Consider the following 17,618-nt stretch of genomic DNA (forward strand, 5'->3'; position numbering starts at 1 on the left):
ATTTAGGCTCCACTTTTTTTTTTTTTTAAACTTGGAGCTAAAATTATTTTTGGACTGTCTGTTTTTCACAATATTGCTTATCATAATTTTATCTACTTAGAATAAAGTTAATTATTTATTGTCAAAACCTCAGGTAGATTTTCCATTCTGTTTTAATTTGAACTCAGCCAGCCTCCCATGATATTTTCTAGTGTCTAACCTCTGCCTGTCCCGTGTCCTGTAGCAGTTTGACGAGCAGGCTATACTGGAGCTGGATGACCAGACAGACCACCGCCAATGGACCCAGCAGCACTTGGATGCTGCCGACCTGCGTATACCCTCCATCGCTCCCACACCGCCCCAGGGCGAGATTGAGAGTGACTGCATGGATGTCAACGTCCGAGGACCAGGTGGGTTACTGGATGCGTAGCTGCTTATTAGGGAAATTTCATGCTTTCATGCTTTATAAGTGGCCATGGACACAACATGCAGGGTCATTTGTGTCCCTCTTGGCTGAGTAGTCTTCATAAACAAAAATAAATATCCTGAGATTTGTTGCCATATGTTTAAAAGAAAAAAAGTAGGGAATAATAATAATTTAAAAAAAAAAAAAAAAAAAAAAAACTTGTGCAAGTGTTTAATCTACTAAGGTCTAGAGGTCAAGTTCAGAATATTAAGTTAAGTGACTGTTATTTAAATATCTTGTGGAGTATGATTGTGCAGGGAAACGGGTATGGAATGAACTTCTACAAGAAATTATTTAGAATTTTGAATTGCTTAAATGATTCTGCCTTGTCAAAATCTTTGGCTGCAAAATGTTTTCAAGATTCAAGAGATTAAATTGAAGATATTTCTCTATCTAGTGTAATACATCTAGCAGATTGATTCATACCTTTTTTGTGTGAACATTTCTAGTGTGTGTGTGTGTGTGTGTTTAAGTGTGTGCATGTAGGAGTTACTAAAGCCTCATGTCCTCAGGGTAAGGGGATCTTCTTCAAAGCAGCCAGCTGGAAGCCAGGCGCCTGGGGGAAAACACTGATTCCTGCTCAGATTAATCATTTGACCAGTAATGGGCCTCCGTTTTCCATGCCATATTAATAAGACCAATAAAGGCATCAAATAGAAAAACACAATTTTGTAGTAAGTGCCAAATCCCCTGAAGAATATCTAAGAAAAATCAAAGTAACAGGGTTAAAAACTCGAGAGCACACTTTTTTCCCTGTGGCAGATCGATGCGCTTGAATCGACCAAATCTGCAAGATCTGGGGCTTGCTATCCTTTTGAAGAGGAGAAAACCCATCCAAGTCGACTGACTGAGCTGCCTCTTGCAGATAGATGATAATGCTTCGTTTTTCCAGCTGCCTAGCTTTAGCAAGCCCCAGCCTCTATCCCCCTAGCTTCGCTTCCCTTCTGAAGCTTCTCCTATACCGGGGCTTGATCAGAATCCATTATCGAAAGGCGAGAGCTGTGATGATTCAACCCAGGCAAAAGCATCAAATCCACATTCGATTTGTTTGTTGCTTTGTTTTGATCTCCCTGATGCTTTGAAGTGCAGGCTCCTATCTGTCTGTAACAGTTGCTCGGCCTGCGCTGTGCTGACCATGCACTCTGTTACCTACCAGTGCTGCAACAATGCTCCTCATTAACATCCTCCCTTCATTTGCCCCCTTCCCTTTCTCTCCAGATGGATTCACGCCCCTGATGATTGCATCGTGCAGTGGAGGAGGTTTAGAAACAGGCAACAGTGAGGAAGAGGAGGATGCCTCTGCCAACGTTATCAATGACTTTATCTACCAGGGCGCTAACCTTCACAACCAGACTGACCGCACAGGTGAAACTGCCCTTCACCTGGCTGCCCGCTACGCCCGCTCTGATGCTGCCAAGCGCCTGCTGGAGGCCAGTGCTGATGCCAACATCCAGGACAACATGGGCAGAACGCCTCTGCATGCTGCTGTGGCAGCTGATGCCCAGGGGGTCTTCCAGGTAGGTTCCAGATACCAGACTTTTCTTTTATTTAGGTGGCATCTTGAATAGAGCTGACTATTGACAAACTCCTCATGATACATATCATGATACATGGGTCAGTCAAGTTTATTAAAGCAACATTAGCACAATTCACTTACTTAATATAGTGCTAAAATTAAGATGTCATAACATTATTTAAAAATGACGTGAATAAATCATATGTTTTGATACCAGAAACTAGAGAATTGATATAGCACTCCAAAAAATAATAAAGTGATACTCAGTTGTAACAATAGTTTTTGCTCAGCTCCAGTATTGAAAGTATAGACTTCCTATTGAGTCACATTGTGAGACATAGGATCCTGGTCATGAGTCTGTGTGATCTTGTACATGTGACAAGGAGTGACTTTATGCTGATTATCTCTACAGATTTTGATAAGGAACCGTGCCACAGACCTGGATGCCCGCATGCATGATGGCACCACACCACTGATCTTGGCTGCCAGGCTGGCAGTGGAGGGCATGGTCGAGGAGCTCATTAACTGCCACGCTGATGTCAATGCAATTGATGATTTCGGTAAAGATTGTCTGCATGCTGCAAAGCTAATTTTCTTCAGCTCACAGGAGTAAATAGGATCTTTACAAAAAAAATGCTGAACATAATACTCAAATAAAAATGTTTCATAAAAAATGTCTCATATGCATTAAAATAATGTGTTACAGATTTTAGTATCTCACATGTAAATTCCTGTCTCTACAGGTAAATCAGCGTTGCACTGGGCTGCAGCTGTCAACAATGTGGAAGCAGCTATTGTGCTTCTGAAGAGTGGCGCAAATAAGGACATGCAGAATAACAAGGTTCATAATAACAAACCCTTTCTGTCGCCACCTAATAAAACAATAGTGAAACACCTTTCCGAGACAACATTCATTGTGTGCCTGTGAATTTCTTAACATTTGGTCCCTGTCTGTTTGTCTCTCTGCTACAGGAGGAAACCCCACTATTCCTGGCTGCCAGGGAAGGAAGCTATGAGACTGCCAAGGTCTTACTGGAGCACTTTGCCAACCGAGAGATCACTGACCACATGGACCGACTGCCCAGAGACATTGCTCAAGAGCGAATGCACCACGATATTGTGCGGCTGATGGACGAGTACAACCTGGTACGAAGTCCTCCCATGCACGGAGGCTCACTCAGCACCACCTTGTCACCACCTCTTTGCTCGCCCAACAGCTATCTGGGCAGCATGAAGCAGCCCCAGCCTCAGGGCCAAGGCCAGGGCAAAAAGGCACGTAAGCCCAGCACCAAGGGCATCGGGTGCAAGGATGGCAAAGACATGAAGGTGAAGAAGAAGAATTCCCAGGATGGGAAGTCGGGCAGCCTTCTGGACAGCTCAGCTGTTCTGTCCCCGGTTGACTCGCTAGAGTCCCCCCATGGTTATATCTCTGATGTGGCATCACCACCCATGATGACGTCACCCTTCCAGCAGTCACCATCAGTGTCCCTCAATCATATGCAGGGCATGTCCGACCCCCACCTGGCTGTCAACCACATGGTCATACCCAACAAGCAGGAGCTGGCCCGAATGCAGTTTGACCCGCTGCCTCCTCGTCTCAGCCATCTGCCCGTGTCTGGCTCCAATAGCCAGGGGGCCATGAACGGCCAGTGTGATTGGCTCTCCAGGATGCATAGCAGCATGAGCCAGCCAGGCCAGTTCAACCACATGAGAGGGGCTGCAGGCAGTCAGGGAGGTTTGCACCAGGGAGGACAGCACAGCATGATGACCTCCCTCCACAACGGCCACCCGACCACCAGCCTGTCTCAGATGATGACCTACCAGGGGATCCAGAGCACCAGACTGAGTTCGCAGCCCCACATCATGCAGCAGCAGGCTCAGCAGATGCAGCAGATGCAGAACCTCCAGCAGCTGCAGCAGCAGCAACAACAACAACAGCAGCAGCAGCAGCAGCAACAGCAGAGCATCCAGCTGCAGCACCAGAACTCAAACACTGCCAGCAGCCAGAACTTCAGCGAGCTCAGTTCCCCGGAGCTCCAGACGGGCACGGGGAATTCCACCATGCCCATCCACACCATCCTGCCCCAGGAGACACAGGTCATGCCCTCCTCCCTCAACCAGTCCATGCCCAGCACCCAATTCCTCACCCCGCCCTCCCAGCACAGCTACTCAGGCCCTATGGACAACACCCCCAACCATCAACTCCAGGTGCCTGACCATCCCTTTCTGACCCCTTCCCCTGGCTCCCCCGACCAATGGTCAAGCTCCTCTCCGCACTCCAACATGTCAGATTGGTCGGAGGGAATCTCAAGTCCACCGACCAGCATGCAGTCTCAGATTGCACATATACCCGAACAGTTCAAATAAGAAGCTTGTATCTTTACACCCAAATGAACTGCTGAATATTTTTTTATGAAAAAGGCACTCTTGGTGGAAAAAAAAACGGAAAAAGGCAAAGCTATAATCAGAGCAGACAGAAGGACTTTTTTATATGCTTTTATACTAACAGCCAGAATGACCTGTGTCTCATTCATTCTTTTTTTATTTATTAATGTCTTATTTATACTTTACATCGCCTGCTTACAGAAATTTTGGAGATCCATGGTGTCGGGTTATACACACGGGAGAGAAAGGCCTTAGAGAGACTAAAGCTCTCCCGATTTTCTTCTAGTGCTTCTTTTCTGCAGTTAACTGGCTCACGGCATACACACTGGGTATTTATTTTCTCAAGGATTTTTAGTCTTTGCCTCTTTTTCATATGATTTCTCAATCTTTGTTTATATTTTGCTGTTTTTTTTTTCTTTTTGTATAATCTTGTGTATAAACGAAACAGTGATTAAAGGGCATTTTTATAGAGCACATTTTATGTTACAGTGTTACTTCAGTTTAAGTGTGTGAAATGTTGTCATGAATTTATTAAAAAAAACAAAAAAACAAAAGCAAGTTGTGAGTGTTGCCAGAAAAAATGTGTCCTATATTTCATGCACAGGTCCTGTATGATGAAGAGCTGTTTTTTTTCCACAATCATGCCAGTTTAAATTTCTCGTGATTCTTTTAGTTACACTCAGTTGAGTTGTATTCATGTTTTTTCAATCAATGGAATAACATTCATTTGTGCCACTAGATTTTATTGTGTGTGTGTGTGTGTGTGTCTGTGTGTGTGTGTGTGTGTGTGTGTGTGTGTGTGTGCACGCGCATTTGTAGCGATGGGATGGGGATGTGAGGGGTTGTACAGTATACAGCCATCTTGGAGATTGGCATTTAAAACAGGCCTGAGTATGTGTTGGTCCTGTGGCATTGGAAAAAAACTGGCCCAGTGGTCACGTTGTATCTTGTTGTCCAGAGGGAAAAAGGAAAAATTCACTTTCCCTTTACCTTCTGTTAGTTTGAGCCTATGGCTGTGTTCATTCTTTTGTAAATATGTTATGCATTTCCTTCGTAAGCAGGATATTGTTTCAGAAATCTGATGTCTTACGCATGCCAGATCGTCTCACCACAGTCAACAGCCTCTCGGTTTTTACACACAGAACAGGACATTTATTTTAGTTTGTGTCCCTGCAGCAGAGATCCACACCTTCATATGCATACAATGTATTGTAAGACTTTTTTCAAAAAAAAAATGCAGAAATGTTGAGGTTTTATGAATTCATATTTATTTACACTTCTGCAACTCAAAAATCCGAGGCCTCCATTGGTGCATATGATTAAATGTTTTTTTTTTTTTCTTTTTTAAAAATTCTTTACTAAAATGGAAAACTTGTTGGCCATATTCTCTGTTGTGTCTGTTCTAATGCTTTGTGAGTGAGACTCTCCATGGTATAGTTCTCAAAATGTTATAATTAAAAAAAAATCTTAGGCTGTAGTGAAATTGTAATATCCACAATATATTTCCTTCCTCTTATAAAGTTATAATTTACAAGAAATGTATTTTTCCCTCAATTTTCAATCTGTAAAAAAATGTCTCTTGTTATAATAAAGGGCACCTGAGTGTCATGAATTGAACTGCACAGATGTGACTGCTCTATGCTATTATTCAGATCTCTCTCTCTCTCTCTCTCTCTCTCTCTCTCTCTGCCTCTCTGTCTCTATATTATGTAAATGAAATTCAAAGATCAATTTCTTATACTGAGTCTAAATTTCAGCCTTAACTTCAGATCTGTAGAGCAAGTGCCTGATTCAGGGAAAGCCCCAGTTTCTGGTTTGGGGTTCCCCTCATGAATTTCCCTGATATTTCTAGGTGAGTATGGATGGTGAAATGTTGGTGAAATGTTGACAATAAATGTTGAGGAAACGTGAATATCTTTCCCTTCATATACATAGATGCCATGCACTGCATTGCACTTCCCCTCATTACACTGCACGAGCTGGAACAGTTGGTGCTACTCTAGTCTATCATTTTGCTTAGTATGTCTCCCTCTGGTGGTGCAAGTGTTTAAGCTTTTCCATGCAATTTTGGAAATGCAGCGTTCTTCAAAAATAATTCTTCATCCACACCATCATGGTCAGATACGACTGTTATTTCCTTGAGAGGAGGTTGTTTTTATTTCATTTACTTATTTATTTTCCTTTTTTTTTATTTTATTTTTTATTTTATTTATTTTATTTTAGGTTGGCTGACGGTGTGTGTGTTGGGGGTGGAGATGGAAATTATTTTGATACATACTTTAAGGCTATATAGTATGGAAATGTGTGTGTGTGTGTGTGTGTGTGTGTGTGTGTGTTAAGCGCGTATGTCTGGCGAGGCTATTCTATGGGCTTTAGGGAAAAGCATAAAATCGTATTGTGCTGTTTTATTCTTTTTTTCTTTTTTTAAACTACATTTTTGCATTTTTGAAAAATCTAAAAAGTATATCATCACTATTGGGATGTGGTGTACGTTGCTCTTTTAGAACAAGCAATCAAAATATTTTAGTATTGTGCTTTTCTATGATTTTATTTCACTTTTACTCCGTTTTTTCAGACTTGTCTCGGGTGAAATGTGCCAAATTAACCAAAAGAACCACAACACCCATAATGCACCGGTCCTCGCACCCGTTGAAGGTCAAAGTTCAACCATTACCGTCAAAATAGGGACCTCAGCTCGCTGGCTGAGGCTGCTTGTCTTCACGGGGGAAAACAAACAACCTGACCGGCACGGAAAACACACTTCTCTCGGCGTCGCGCCGAAAACCCGTCGAGGAAACCGAAAATGGTCCTCGGCTGATCGTTGGCCCGCAGTTGCACAGTTGTCGGCAGTTAGCTCGGTGCTAACGTTAGCCCGCTAGCTTCGGTTTGCGGGGAGCACATAGCAACAGCAGCTAACATTAGTGGACTAGCACTCGCGACGAGGCAGCGGCTATGTTCGTGCAGGAGGAGAAGATATTCGCCGGGAAAGTGTTGAAAATACACATCTGTACCATGGAGGGGACGGAGTGGCTGGAGGAGGTCACGGAAGACACCACCATTGAGAAACTGAAGGAGAAGTGCTTGAAACATGTAGGTTGTTAGTGTGTGTGTGTGTGTGTGTGTGTGTGTGCCTTGTCAGTTTCTGCCTGTCACTCCTTTGCCAGGGGTGCTCGCAGCCTGTCAGGCCCTCTGTGTAAACTGTCAGTGTCAGTGTCACTGGTTCCGTATTTATAGTAACTGGGTAGACTTTGCTATTTATAATTTAGCAAGTTGGCTGTCCCTCTCAAACTAGCTAGCTAGCAGTCCGACGCTGTCCCTTTTATGCTCCCTGTGGCTTTGCATTAGGTGATAGGAAGGCATGTTGCTTTTCAGGCCATGCCTATTATTACACAGCCCATCTCACATCACCTTCTGTGATATAATTAAACCCATTTTAAAGCTGCCTTGCCCTATTTTTAATTACTGCATAGCGAGCTGCCACAATAAGCTGTTGCCACAATAAGTCTGTCATCGCTTTACTCAGAATCCATGTAAAGGCTTTTTGTTCATTGTGTGTGGTTTCTGAGCTTATCTTCGTTACCGATCCCTTGTTTTATAGTATGTGCACGGAAGTCTAGAAGACCCCAAAACTCTCACCCACCATAAACTAATCCACGCTGCTACAGAGAGAATCCTCACTGACACTAAAACAGTGGCTGATGAGAACCTCAAAGATAAAGGTATGTTACACCTGATTTCAAAAGTTGTGGGATTATTTGAAATAAGAGTTGCTCACTGATGGCCTAGAACTGGCCGTATTTCACCCATGTTTTTAGATGTTTTGCTGCTGATAAAGAAAAGACCACCACCAACCCCTCCAAAGATGGCAGACATATCTACAGATGAAAAGGTAGCTTGCTCAATTTTTGATCCTCTCAAAATAGAACTGAAGATATCAAATTAGATTAATCTACCTCTACATGACCTGTATGATCAAAGCTGCGTTTTATGCATTTTTTTGTTCTAATTCCCAGTATTTTTCTTATGTTTCTATAACCCTTTTGCGACAGAAGAAGCAAGAAAACAAGGCTCCGGACAAAGATGCTATCCTGAAAGCCACTGCCAGCCTGTCCACCCGTCACATCGACCGCACCGTCACGCAGCACAACATCAGAGACGTAAGCTTCTTGGAGGGATAGCTTCAGCTGGCATGGTGTATAAGATGTCCTATAGGCGCTCCACACAATTTTGTGTGTTGTGTGTAGTTTAATATATAATTCAGATTTGATGAATTTGAAGAAAACGTTTGTGGTATGTGTGTTTATGTTCTGCCAGTTTCAGACGGAGCTTAGAAAAATCCTCGTCTCTCTCATTGAAGTGGCCCAGAAGCTTCTTGCTTTGAACCCTGATGCTGTTGAACTCTTCAAAAAGGCTAATGGTAAAGATGAAGAGCTCTTAAAATTAGGTCAAAGTCTTTATGAAATGCTAGGCAATTTTGACATGTTCCTAATAAAGCAACAGCTACATTTCTGAAACATGAGCAGCAGCACACTGTGCCTATATACAGTCATTAGAGATCAAGAGATACAGTTTCAATGCAGATGTCTTTCTGTGTGTGTGCTTTATTTGGTAGCCATGTTGGATGAGGATGAAGAGGACCGGGTGGATGAAACAGCCCTTCAGCAGCTCACAGAGATGGGTTTCCCCGAGAGCAGAGCAATCAAAGCTCTCCGATTGAACCAGTGAGTCTACACAAGGGCTACACAACATATTGTATCAGCATCGACACCGTGATGTGGACATGTATGATAGTCACACTGCATGACAGGCAATATTAAGTAAGAAAAGCGAGCAAATGAACTCAAACACATCATGCTACAACTTTTTGGCTGCTTCATACAAAAGGAAAACTCCACTCCTCTAGTTACTGACCACAACCTGAAAATGAGCACTCCCTTTTTCATTGTTTGATAAACTGATCAAGTTCATCTCTTCACCGGAGCACATAGCAAAAATTGATCACTCTGCATGTAGCGGCTGTGTTGTAGCTACTTTCGAAGATAACGTCGCCTTGATGAAAGAGACAGGCGTTCAGTTATGTGAGGCGGCTTTTGAGCGCATGTATTTAGAGTATCGGTGGCACTTTGTCCTGGTGCTGGTTAAAAAGTAAAAAAAAAAAATGCTGTCACAGAGCTGGTCTGTATCCTAATATAAGAAACAACACACACACACACACAAAACGGGCAGTATCCAGATCTATCTCTCTTTACATCTTGCTTGCGCATAGATAAATCTGTTTGCTGCTTGTGTTTGAGAGTTTTACTGTCCTCAGTTGCACTGGGAGACCCACCAGTATTTGGCTTGCACAACATGTGTTTATCCTCCAGCCCACAGATTAAGCATACATTTAAATAACATTAGAAACGGCAGATTACATGTATATAACACAACTGTGACACACTCGTCTATTTATAAAGTTTATTAATATACATATCTTTTCTGTCTTTTCGCAATTACCTCTCCTCTTGTCCATGTCGGTGTCAGAGTCACAAAAGTGAAACCAGAAGTGAGTCCTAAGCTCATTCCCGGAAGGGGGCCAGAGCTGAACCAAGTGTGGTAGAAATAGGAGGGGTTTTTTTTGTTTGTTTTGTTTTTGCTTTTGTTTTCTTAGGAGAGGATGGACTTTTATAGGACCCAGATGATGAAAATTGTGCCTGTGTCTGGGGAAACTTCCTGTATCTTTTCATATCCCAATATATGTTGTAGAAAAAAAAGATTGAGATATGAGTTTTTTTCCAATATCGTGCAGCCCTAGTCCACACTACTAAATCACTCACAACTGAGCACAAGGATGACTCAAACAAAATAGGAATATGTCCACAGCCTAAAATTAGGATCAGATTAGCTGTGGTGTTTGAGAACTAGCCTTAGCAATTGACTTTGGTGTATTTTTATACACACAGTCCTCACTCGGTCGTTTCCTCTCATCCTGCAGCATGTCAGTGACCCAGGCCATGGAGTGGTTGATCGAGCATGTAGACGACCCCTCCGTGGACTCACCTCTGCCTGGCCAGGACACTTCTGGGGCGGCAGGGGCCACGGCCGCCGCCACCCCAGGCCCCTCTGTCTCAGCCTCGGCCTCGGGCGCTCCTCACCTCCGCCGAAGCCTTTCCCAGTCCAGCACAGAGGAGAGCACCAGGCAGGACGAGCTGACAGAGATCTTCAAGAGGATCCGCAGGAAACGAGAGTTCAGGCCTGACTCGAGAGTAAGTGGCTCAATCCATTAGGAGCTACAGGGTTTTGCATGCTCATCTTCATCTACCTCTAATCTTTTATAGCACTTATCCCAGAGTTCCACATTAGCTTGGTTAAGAGAAGCATGAGCCAATGTATCGCCCCAAATATCTAATGCCCCTTTTCCACTAGTACCTACTCAGCTCGACTCGGCTCGACTCTACTCGGTTTAAGAGCTTTTCCATTAGGTGGTAGTACCTGCTAGCAGGTCCCATTTTGGGACCTACTCAGCCGGGGTTCCAAGCGAGCTCAGTCGAGCTGAAAATGTGACGTAAACGCCTTGCAGGCAACTGATTGGACAGGGAGTGACGCGAGCGACTCCCGCACGAAAACAAAACCCGACATTTAAAAAAAAAAAAAAAAAAAACGGCAACAGCGGCCGTGCGCATTGATCGTCAGTGAAGTTGTCAAAGTCGGAAAATGGCAAGCAAACCGCTACCGCGGTCAAATAAAGAGGTGGAGACTTTTCTGAGCTTGGTGGCGGCCCAAAGAATCCAGAGGGAGCTGGACGTTGCGCCGCCTTGCTATGACGACTCCACCCACGGCGAAGTGCTACTCAATTGTAATGGAAAACCACCTAAACCGTGTCGAGGCGAGTAGAGTCGAGCCGAGTCGAGCCGAGTAGATACTAATGAAAAAGGGCCATAAAGCTCTGTTTTGATCATTTGAGTTTCCACTGTCTGAGGTATCCCCATACATCATTCCTTTATTAAACTCATACCCAGCGACTTCTCCATAGCTCCACAGGAGTTGCATGAGGGAAGGAATAAAAAGTCATGGATTTTTTAAATATATATATATGTATATAAAGGGAAGAATGCCATCTGCTAACAACGCTGTCTTGTGCATCATGCCCTCCCCCCATCCAGTATCTTTTCAGCTAACAGTTTGATATGAAAAGCAAACAGAATAGGCAAGTATGGATTTTCTAGCCAAATGCCTTTTGTAAGCTTGAAGACTTCAGAACAATATTCATTCAACCTATCACTAGATATAGGATCTTTGTTTAATGTATTAGCCCGCCTAATAAAGGTTGAATTGAATTCTCTTTGTTCCATTGCATAATTTAAATATATTCAGTCCACCCTGTTAAACGCTTTCTCTGCATCAAGTCAAGTCTTTTCCCACTGATTGTGAAGTTATTGCTCTACCATTGTTTGTTCCTTGACAGCCTTTATGAAACCATTCTGGTCTAGATATATTAACTTTCCTCTATCTCTTTATTCTGTGCATTAGTATGGATTTAGGAATCTTTGCACACATGATTGTATAGGTATTAGGACCATTACTTCTGAGAGCGGTTTAAAGGAACTGTACTGATTACATTAGAATTATTCAGCAGTTCGTGTGCCTCAGTAATAACCCCCTACGGCTTACCTATGAGATTTAATGTCTTTGCTTATAAAGCATACTGTAAAGCCGATTGAAAATTGCAGCACATGAATGTCATGGCCCTGATTCAGACAAAAACAAGTTACTGTACATGATAAAATATCCTTGTCTTTACTTTACCTTCCTAGTTTACTTACTTGTTTCCCAATTTGTTTCTGCAGGCTGTTATCGCATTGATGGAGATGGGCTTCGATGAGAAGGAGGTGATCGATGCTCTGAGAGTGAATAACAACCAACAGGATGCTGCGGTAGGTCTGCTGGTCCACAGTTGTAGTGTTGCAAGAACCCCAGAACTGGTAAACACTTCATCTGATTTGAGTAATGACTCTGTAATAAAGATTTTCCAGAACTGGTGCTTCATCATATTACAGCCTACATGCATAAAATTCATGAGCATAAATCATGTAACAGTGTAATTGTTTATGCATGTAATTTCCCAAACATTTTTACCAGAACAAATCACTTTCCAGATTGCCTAAGTATATCATATCCTCTGTTGTGGCAGACAACAGGCTTTTTTGCAGTGGTTTAATTTCCCCTCCCTGTGACACATTTGATTGTATAACTGTTGCATGTAAATTATTTTAATTATCATTTCTTGTTTCATTTAAGCAACAGAGCACGATAGGCTGTTTGTTATAGTAAATCACATCATGGCCCTGATTTGGTTGCTGTAGATTAACACAGCTGTGATTTTATTTATTAAGACACAGGCCTTGGTTGTCCTATTGGTGTTATACAACCTTCACAATTTTGTCGGAACAATATTGTTTTTCTCTCTAATAAAAAGCTGAAAAAAAATTGTGATTACCCATTTTAATGCTCTGTTAAAAAGTAGGTCCTCAAACTAAAACTTGTTGTTTAGCAACATAAACAAATCTGAGGGCTTGACTGTTTACAGCCCACATGCAACGTTGCATCTGTTACAGTGCTACTCGAGCCAACTGATTTAAAAAAAAAAGTCAGATGACAGTTACATAGCAACATGCAAGGAGTTTAATTGTCTTATGAACAGTAATGCTGCATTGTTTGTGTTTCCTTCTTCAGACTCATAATCCAAATCAAAAGTCATATTTGGAGACATATCCATTGATAGCCTTCAAACCTTTTGACACTAAGCATCAGCTCTGCTGGGTGCTGTTTTGTAGCTGACTGTGCACTGCTGCCTCCCTGTAGGGCTCAGCAGAGTCTCACATAAAAGAGAGAGGTTTTTGCAGTTTCTCATCATATGTCTCTGTCCTGCAGTGCGAGTGGCTGCTGGGAGACAGGAAACCGTCTCCAGAGGACCTGGACAAAGGCATTGACACTGACAGCCCCCTGTTCCAAGCAATTCTGGAGAACCCAGTGGTACAGCTGGGCCTAACCAATCCCAAGACGCTGCTCGGTACACAGTCTAATCTGATTCAGAACGAGATCAAGGATTATAGTTGTAGTATTGTTTGTAACCAGGCATATATTCTAATCAAATTACAATTGAAAAAAAAAATCCACCCTGCAACACACATCACTCTTGCCCATGTGCCTTTCATTTCTGGCCCATGTTGTTGTTAGTGTGTTCTTTATAGATAAGTAATGTTATGTGATGTCTTCGGGATGTTTTTAGTGCACAGTTTTATTCAGCTATCTAAAACTTCAACAATAAATGTCAGTGTTTGGTATCCGTTGCTCACAATCAAAGAGTGGGAGTTTGTTTATAGAATCATTATTTTGCACTGCTGTTCGCAAGTCATACAGGGAGCAATCCATTGTAGAAGAAGCACAGATACTGATTTGTCATTTTCTTAATTTCAGTCGCTTCGGTAGACCAGATTGTATTGCAGCTACAGCTTGCATCTTTGTGGACCTTTTTTTTTTTTTTTTTTTTTACTTTTGACAAAATGCAAAAACTTGCTGTATCATTGCTGCTCTCTCCATCTACATGTCTTCAGCTCAGACAGCCTCAGGGGGTAGTTAAAATTCATTCTTGGAAACTACCAAAAATCATAGCGCTTAATCCTCAGAACTTGACTGAAGAACAGACTTTCTTATTCAAATCAACACAGCAGGATGGTTGGAGCAGCGGCGATTTTTATCTGTCTGGTGGTTGTGGGCTAACATAATTATAAACCAACTTGTGGCAAGTCTCTGACTCACTGGTGGAGGTTTTGCAGCAACAACCCAAAAAAGCAGATAAGTGTGGAGCATGGAGAGGGGTCTTGTGCTCTATCTCTGTTACCTTGCTGCTTGAGGGGAACTGAGGATTGTTGAACCACTTGGTGTTAACTATTAACATCAATTACTGCTTTTAGCAAGCAGCCACACCTGTGTTATCACCGTAGCAACTAACCACAATTGCCACTGTATTTTGTACTAACCACACGACCATGGCAAACAATACCATGACTGTGATACTCCATTCAAATTTTGTGGCTCGATCAAAAAACAATTCCAAGAGTCCACTCAACATCACCAATCGATGATATCTGACAGTGTGAGAACGTTCAAGGCAGGACAAAATTATAGATGTGGATATGATGACCAAACATGTGGAGGCAAATAAAAGAGCAGCTAGAACAGTCTATCATAATATTATGATATCCAAGATCCCAGAGGATATCTAGTGTCAAATCACAGTGAGGATATAATATTGATATATCACCTAGAACTAATTCAGGGGTGGACTTTTTTCTTCAAAATACATCCGCTTTGCCGCTAAGAATTATAAATGTATTGTGTAAAAAATGAATCTATCTTCATGGAATAGATAGGAATATATTTGTAATTCCTAAGACTTTTGAAAGACTGCTGTGGTAAAACGGGCTTCTAACCGAAGTGTTTTGTGTTTGTGCGCAGCTTTTGAAGACATGCTAGAGAACCCTCTGAACAGCACCCAGTGGATGAATGACCCTGAAACCGGCCCCGTCATGCTCCAAATTTCCAGAATCTTCCAGACACTTAATCGCACGTAGAGCCTCCTGATGACCTGCGTGACTGTGGCAGCCTGTGTGTATGTGAATGATTGTGTGTGTGTGTGTGTGTGTGAACATATGTATGTGAAAATGAGCGGCGATGTGTGCATTTGGATATGGCAAGGACATCAGTATTGTTTTTGCCTTGTGAAGACAGAGCTGGAGGAGTGTGTATAGAGATGTTACACAACTATTTATAACATTGCAGGAAAAAAACACTTAACATATAAATGTTAACATTATTATTATTATTATTATTATTATTATTATTATTATTATTACAGCAATGAGAATAAAAAATGAAATTTAGTAGGCTGTTTTTACATTTTAGCAACAATTTATAGTTACGACAGACATGGTTTATTTTATATAATTTCTCCATGTACAAAAAAATGACCATCAAACATAAATTTAATGTTTACACTTCAAAGAAAACTCTTTTTGTATGTTTAGCAATATTTAAATATCAATTACAGTCTTGTCTGTCTCTTTTAAATTGCTACATTTCATTTCATCAATGGTGAATGTTTGGAGGACTCGTGTCATTACACCCCTACCTACCCCCCCAAAAAAAACAACAACATACAGCTCAGCTTATAATTGATACTATAATTGTTGTGTGTTTGTTAAGTTAATGTCAGCAAATGTAGGCTTCAGACACATTACACCTCTCTCCGTTCAGCCTCGAGAGCCTGCCTGTCTGCTCACTGTAAACCATGCTCCTCTCGACTTAAAAAGGAGAGCATTTATCTTTGTTCTTCTTGAAGAATATTTATTTAACTTTTTGCCTCTTAGAGGAAAACTGTACACTATGCTGTCTGTTTGTGTCTTGGTCATGTTTTTACAAGAATAAGATATATTAGGCCTGTGTGTTTATTTTCAGTGTGCCCTTGAATGTCACATTATCATCTTGTGCGCGTGCAGCACTTGTTCACCTTTATGAATATCGCTCACTGCAGCACTGACAAAATAGTATCCTGTAAGGTTGAAAGGTTTGGTTTTTTGCCTCACATTTGCTGCAGTGTGAGGTGTTTAAAGGAAGCTGAGCCTAATCAAAAGGAGTTTGCTGTTCAGCTTACAGTTTGAATGAACGCAAAGGCCTCCTTACTTTACCCTGCAGAATCAGTTAAGGTGAAGGTATTGTTGTGCAACACAAATTATCAAAAGGAACTTGAGACAAACCCCATGGTGGTCTTCTAGTTAGTCATTCTCTTTTTGAAACGATGAGCATTTTTGCTGTCAAACGAAACCAAAATTTAACTATATAATTTGCCTTGTCAAAGATGCACCCCAGAAAAACACATTATTTCTGTGCAATAGCTATGAGTTGGAATTATGTTTACCTGTAAAGAAATGTATTTGATTTGAGTGTTAGATATGTGTGAAACAATGGTAGCAATGGGTAGTGTGACTATAGTAATACATATTACACTTTGCATTGATTACTTCGAACCTCTGGTAACAAAATGGTGGGCTTAGCCTGTCCCATTTGTTTTGTGATTTGAAAAGAAACAATATGGAAGGTGGTGTGTTTTTTGCCAAGCTTTGGAGTGTTTTTATTAAATATTTGAAATGTATTGATCTAACTTTCTGCTCAGGGAGGCTGAGATTGTTATTCTAGGGCCGTCACCATGACAAACCTCTGCTCACCCTCTTCTAGTCTCACATTTGAAAATGGCTTTAATGTGTCCGTTAAGAACAGAGCATCACAAAATATGGTTTGGTAAATGCAATATTTGAAAATATTTAAATGTTTTTAAAAAAAGAAGTATTTGCTTGAACAATGTATTATTACATTATTTATATTAAAGCCAAAATAAATATCTTGCTCTTATTTATCAGATTTTAAGAGAACCTCAAAGCTGATCTGTATGAATGATGTTGAAAAATTGTATAATGTGAAAAAACAAACCATTCACAAACCACTACAAAATGTACACTCTGAATGGCAGGTCTCAGACTGATGAACAGCTGTGCAGCATTTCTGTGGAGTTATTTCTATAAAGGATGTGAACACATCTCTGCACCTGTCTTCACTGCACTGGCATGGATTTTAATCATTGCCACACTGACCGACTCTCTTAAAACTATAACTATAACTCATAGTCTTTTCATTGGCATTCATACAAAGCCATCTCAACACTGGGAAATCTATATTTACTGAGTAGATCTATCACATTTGTCAAAACGAACAGAATGAGCAAAATTGACATTAAACGTATTGCTTAGGGACAACAGAGACTTGTATGAGTCACAGATTATTGTGCTGGTTTCACTCACGTTTCATGCAGGACTGTCCCACACCAACAACCTATGCAACATAATCTCTCACTGTTCAATAAAACCACCTCATGGCTACATGGCATCTAAATCACTATTAACATTAAACTATTTTTTGTGGCTGTATTCTTGGAGTTTTGTGTTCTTTCAAATAGAGTGAAGCAAAAAATTGGCAGGAGAAATTCACTTACATCAGCTTCCATTACAGCACTGTGATGCCGGGTTTATTGAAGGCATCGTCACGGGATCATGTGCTCACTATTTCTTAAGTGTTTGAATGGTTCCACTCATATTATCAGATAGATAAAGCCTTCCTTATGTGTCTCTCTTATGTCAGTCAATTTCAATAAATGGCAGGGATGTATTTTTAGTGGCAACT

General features: G+C 41.4%; 2 protein-coding genes across 4 annotated transcripts in view; both read left to right on the top strand.

The window, feature by feature from the left end:
- The window catches only part of notch1b (notch receptor 1b), a 47,367-nt gene extending 41,410 nt beyond the window's left edge, over positions 1 to 5,957 (top strand). The window contains 5 exon segments of the mRNA XM_030060151.1: positions 224 to 389; positions 1,664 to 1,962; positions 2,374 to 2,521; positions 2,705 to 2,802; positions 2,934 to 5,957. Coding sequence (XP_029916011.1) covers positions 224 to 389; positions 1,664 to 1,962; positions 2,374 to 2,521; positions 2,705 to 2,802; positions 2,934 to 4,328 — 2,106 coding nt within the window. The 3' untranslated portion in view covers positions 4,329 to 5,957.
- Positions 5,958 to 6,993: 1,036 nt separating this feature from the next.
- ubac1 (UBA domain containing 1) lies at positions 6,994 to 17,365 on the top strand. Of its 3 annotated transcripts, XM_030060185.1 has the most exons (10): positions 6,994 to 7,436; positions 7,945 to 8,065; positions 8,162 to 8,235; positions 8,396 to 8,503; positions 8,661 to 8,763; positions 8,959 to 9,067; positions 10,321 to 10,591; positions 12,173 to 12,259; positions 13,257 to 13,395; positions 14,844 to 17,365. In XM_030060185.1, exons 1-10 carry the CDS (start codon positions 7,299 to 7,301, stop codon positions 14,957 to 14,959), a joined length of 1,266 nt encoding a protein of 421 aa, XP_029916045.1. In that variant the 5' UTR covers positions 6,994 to 7,298; the 3' UTR covers positions 14,960 to 17,365. The 3 variants fall into 3 exon arrangements, with proteins under 3 accessions (XP_029916045.1, XP_029916044.1, XP_029916043.1); XM_030060184.1 differs by lacking the exon at positions 14,844 to 17,365 and having other exon boundaries at positions 8,399 to 8,503; positions 13,257 to 13,681; XM_030060183.1 differs by lacking the exon at positions 14,844 to 17,365 and having other exon boundaries at positions 13,257 to 13,678.
- Positions 17,366 to 17,618: the final 253 nt, after the last annotated feature.

Source organism: Myripristis murdjan, chromosome 9 (genome assembly GCF_902150065.1).
Source record: "Myripristis murdjan chromosome 9, fMyrMur1.1, whole genome shotgun sequence".
NCBI lineage: Eukaryota > Metazoa > Chordata > Actinopteri > Holocentriformes > Holocentridae > Myripristis > Myripristis murdjan.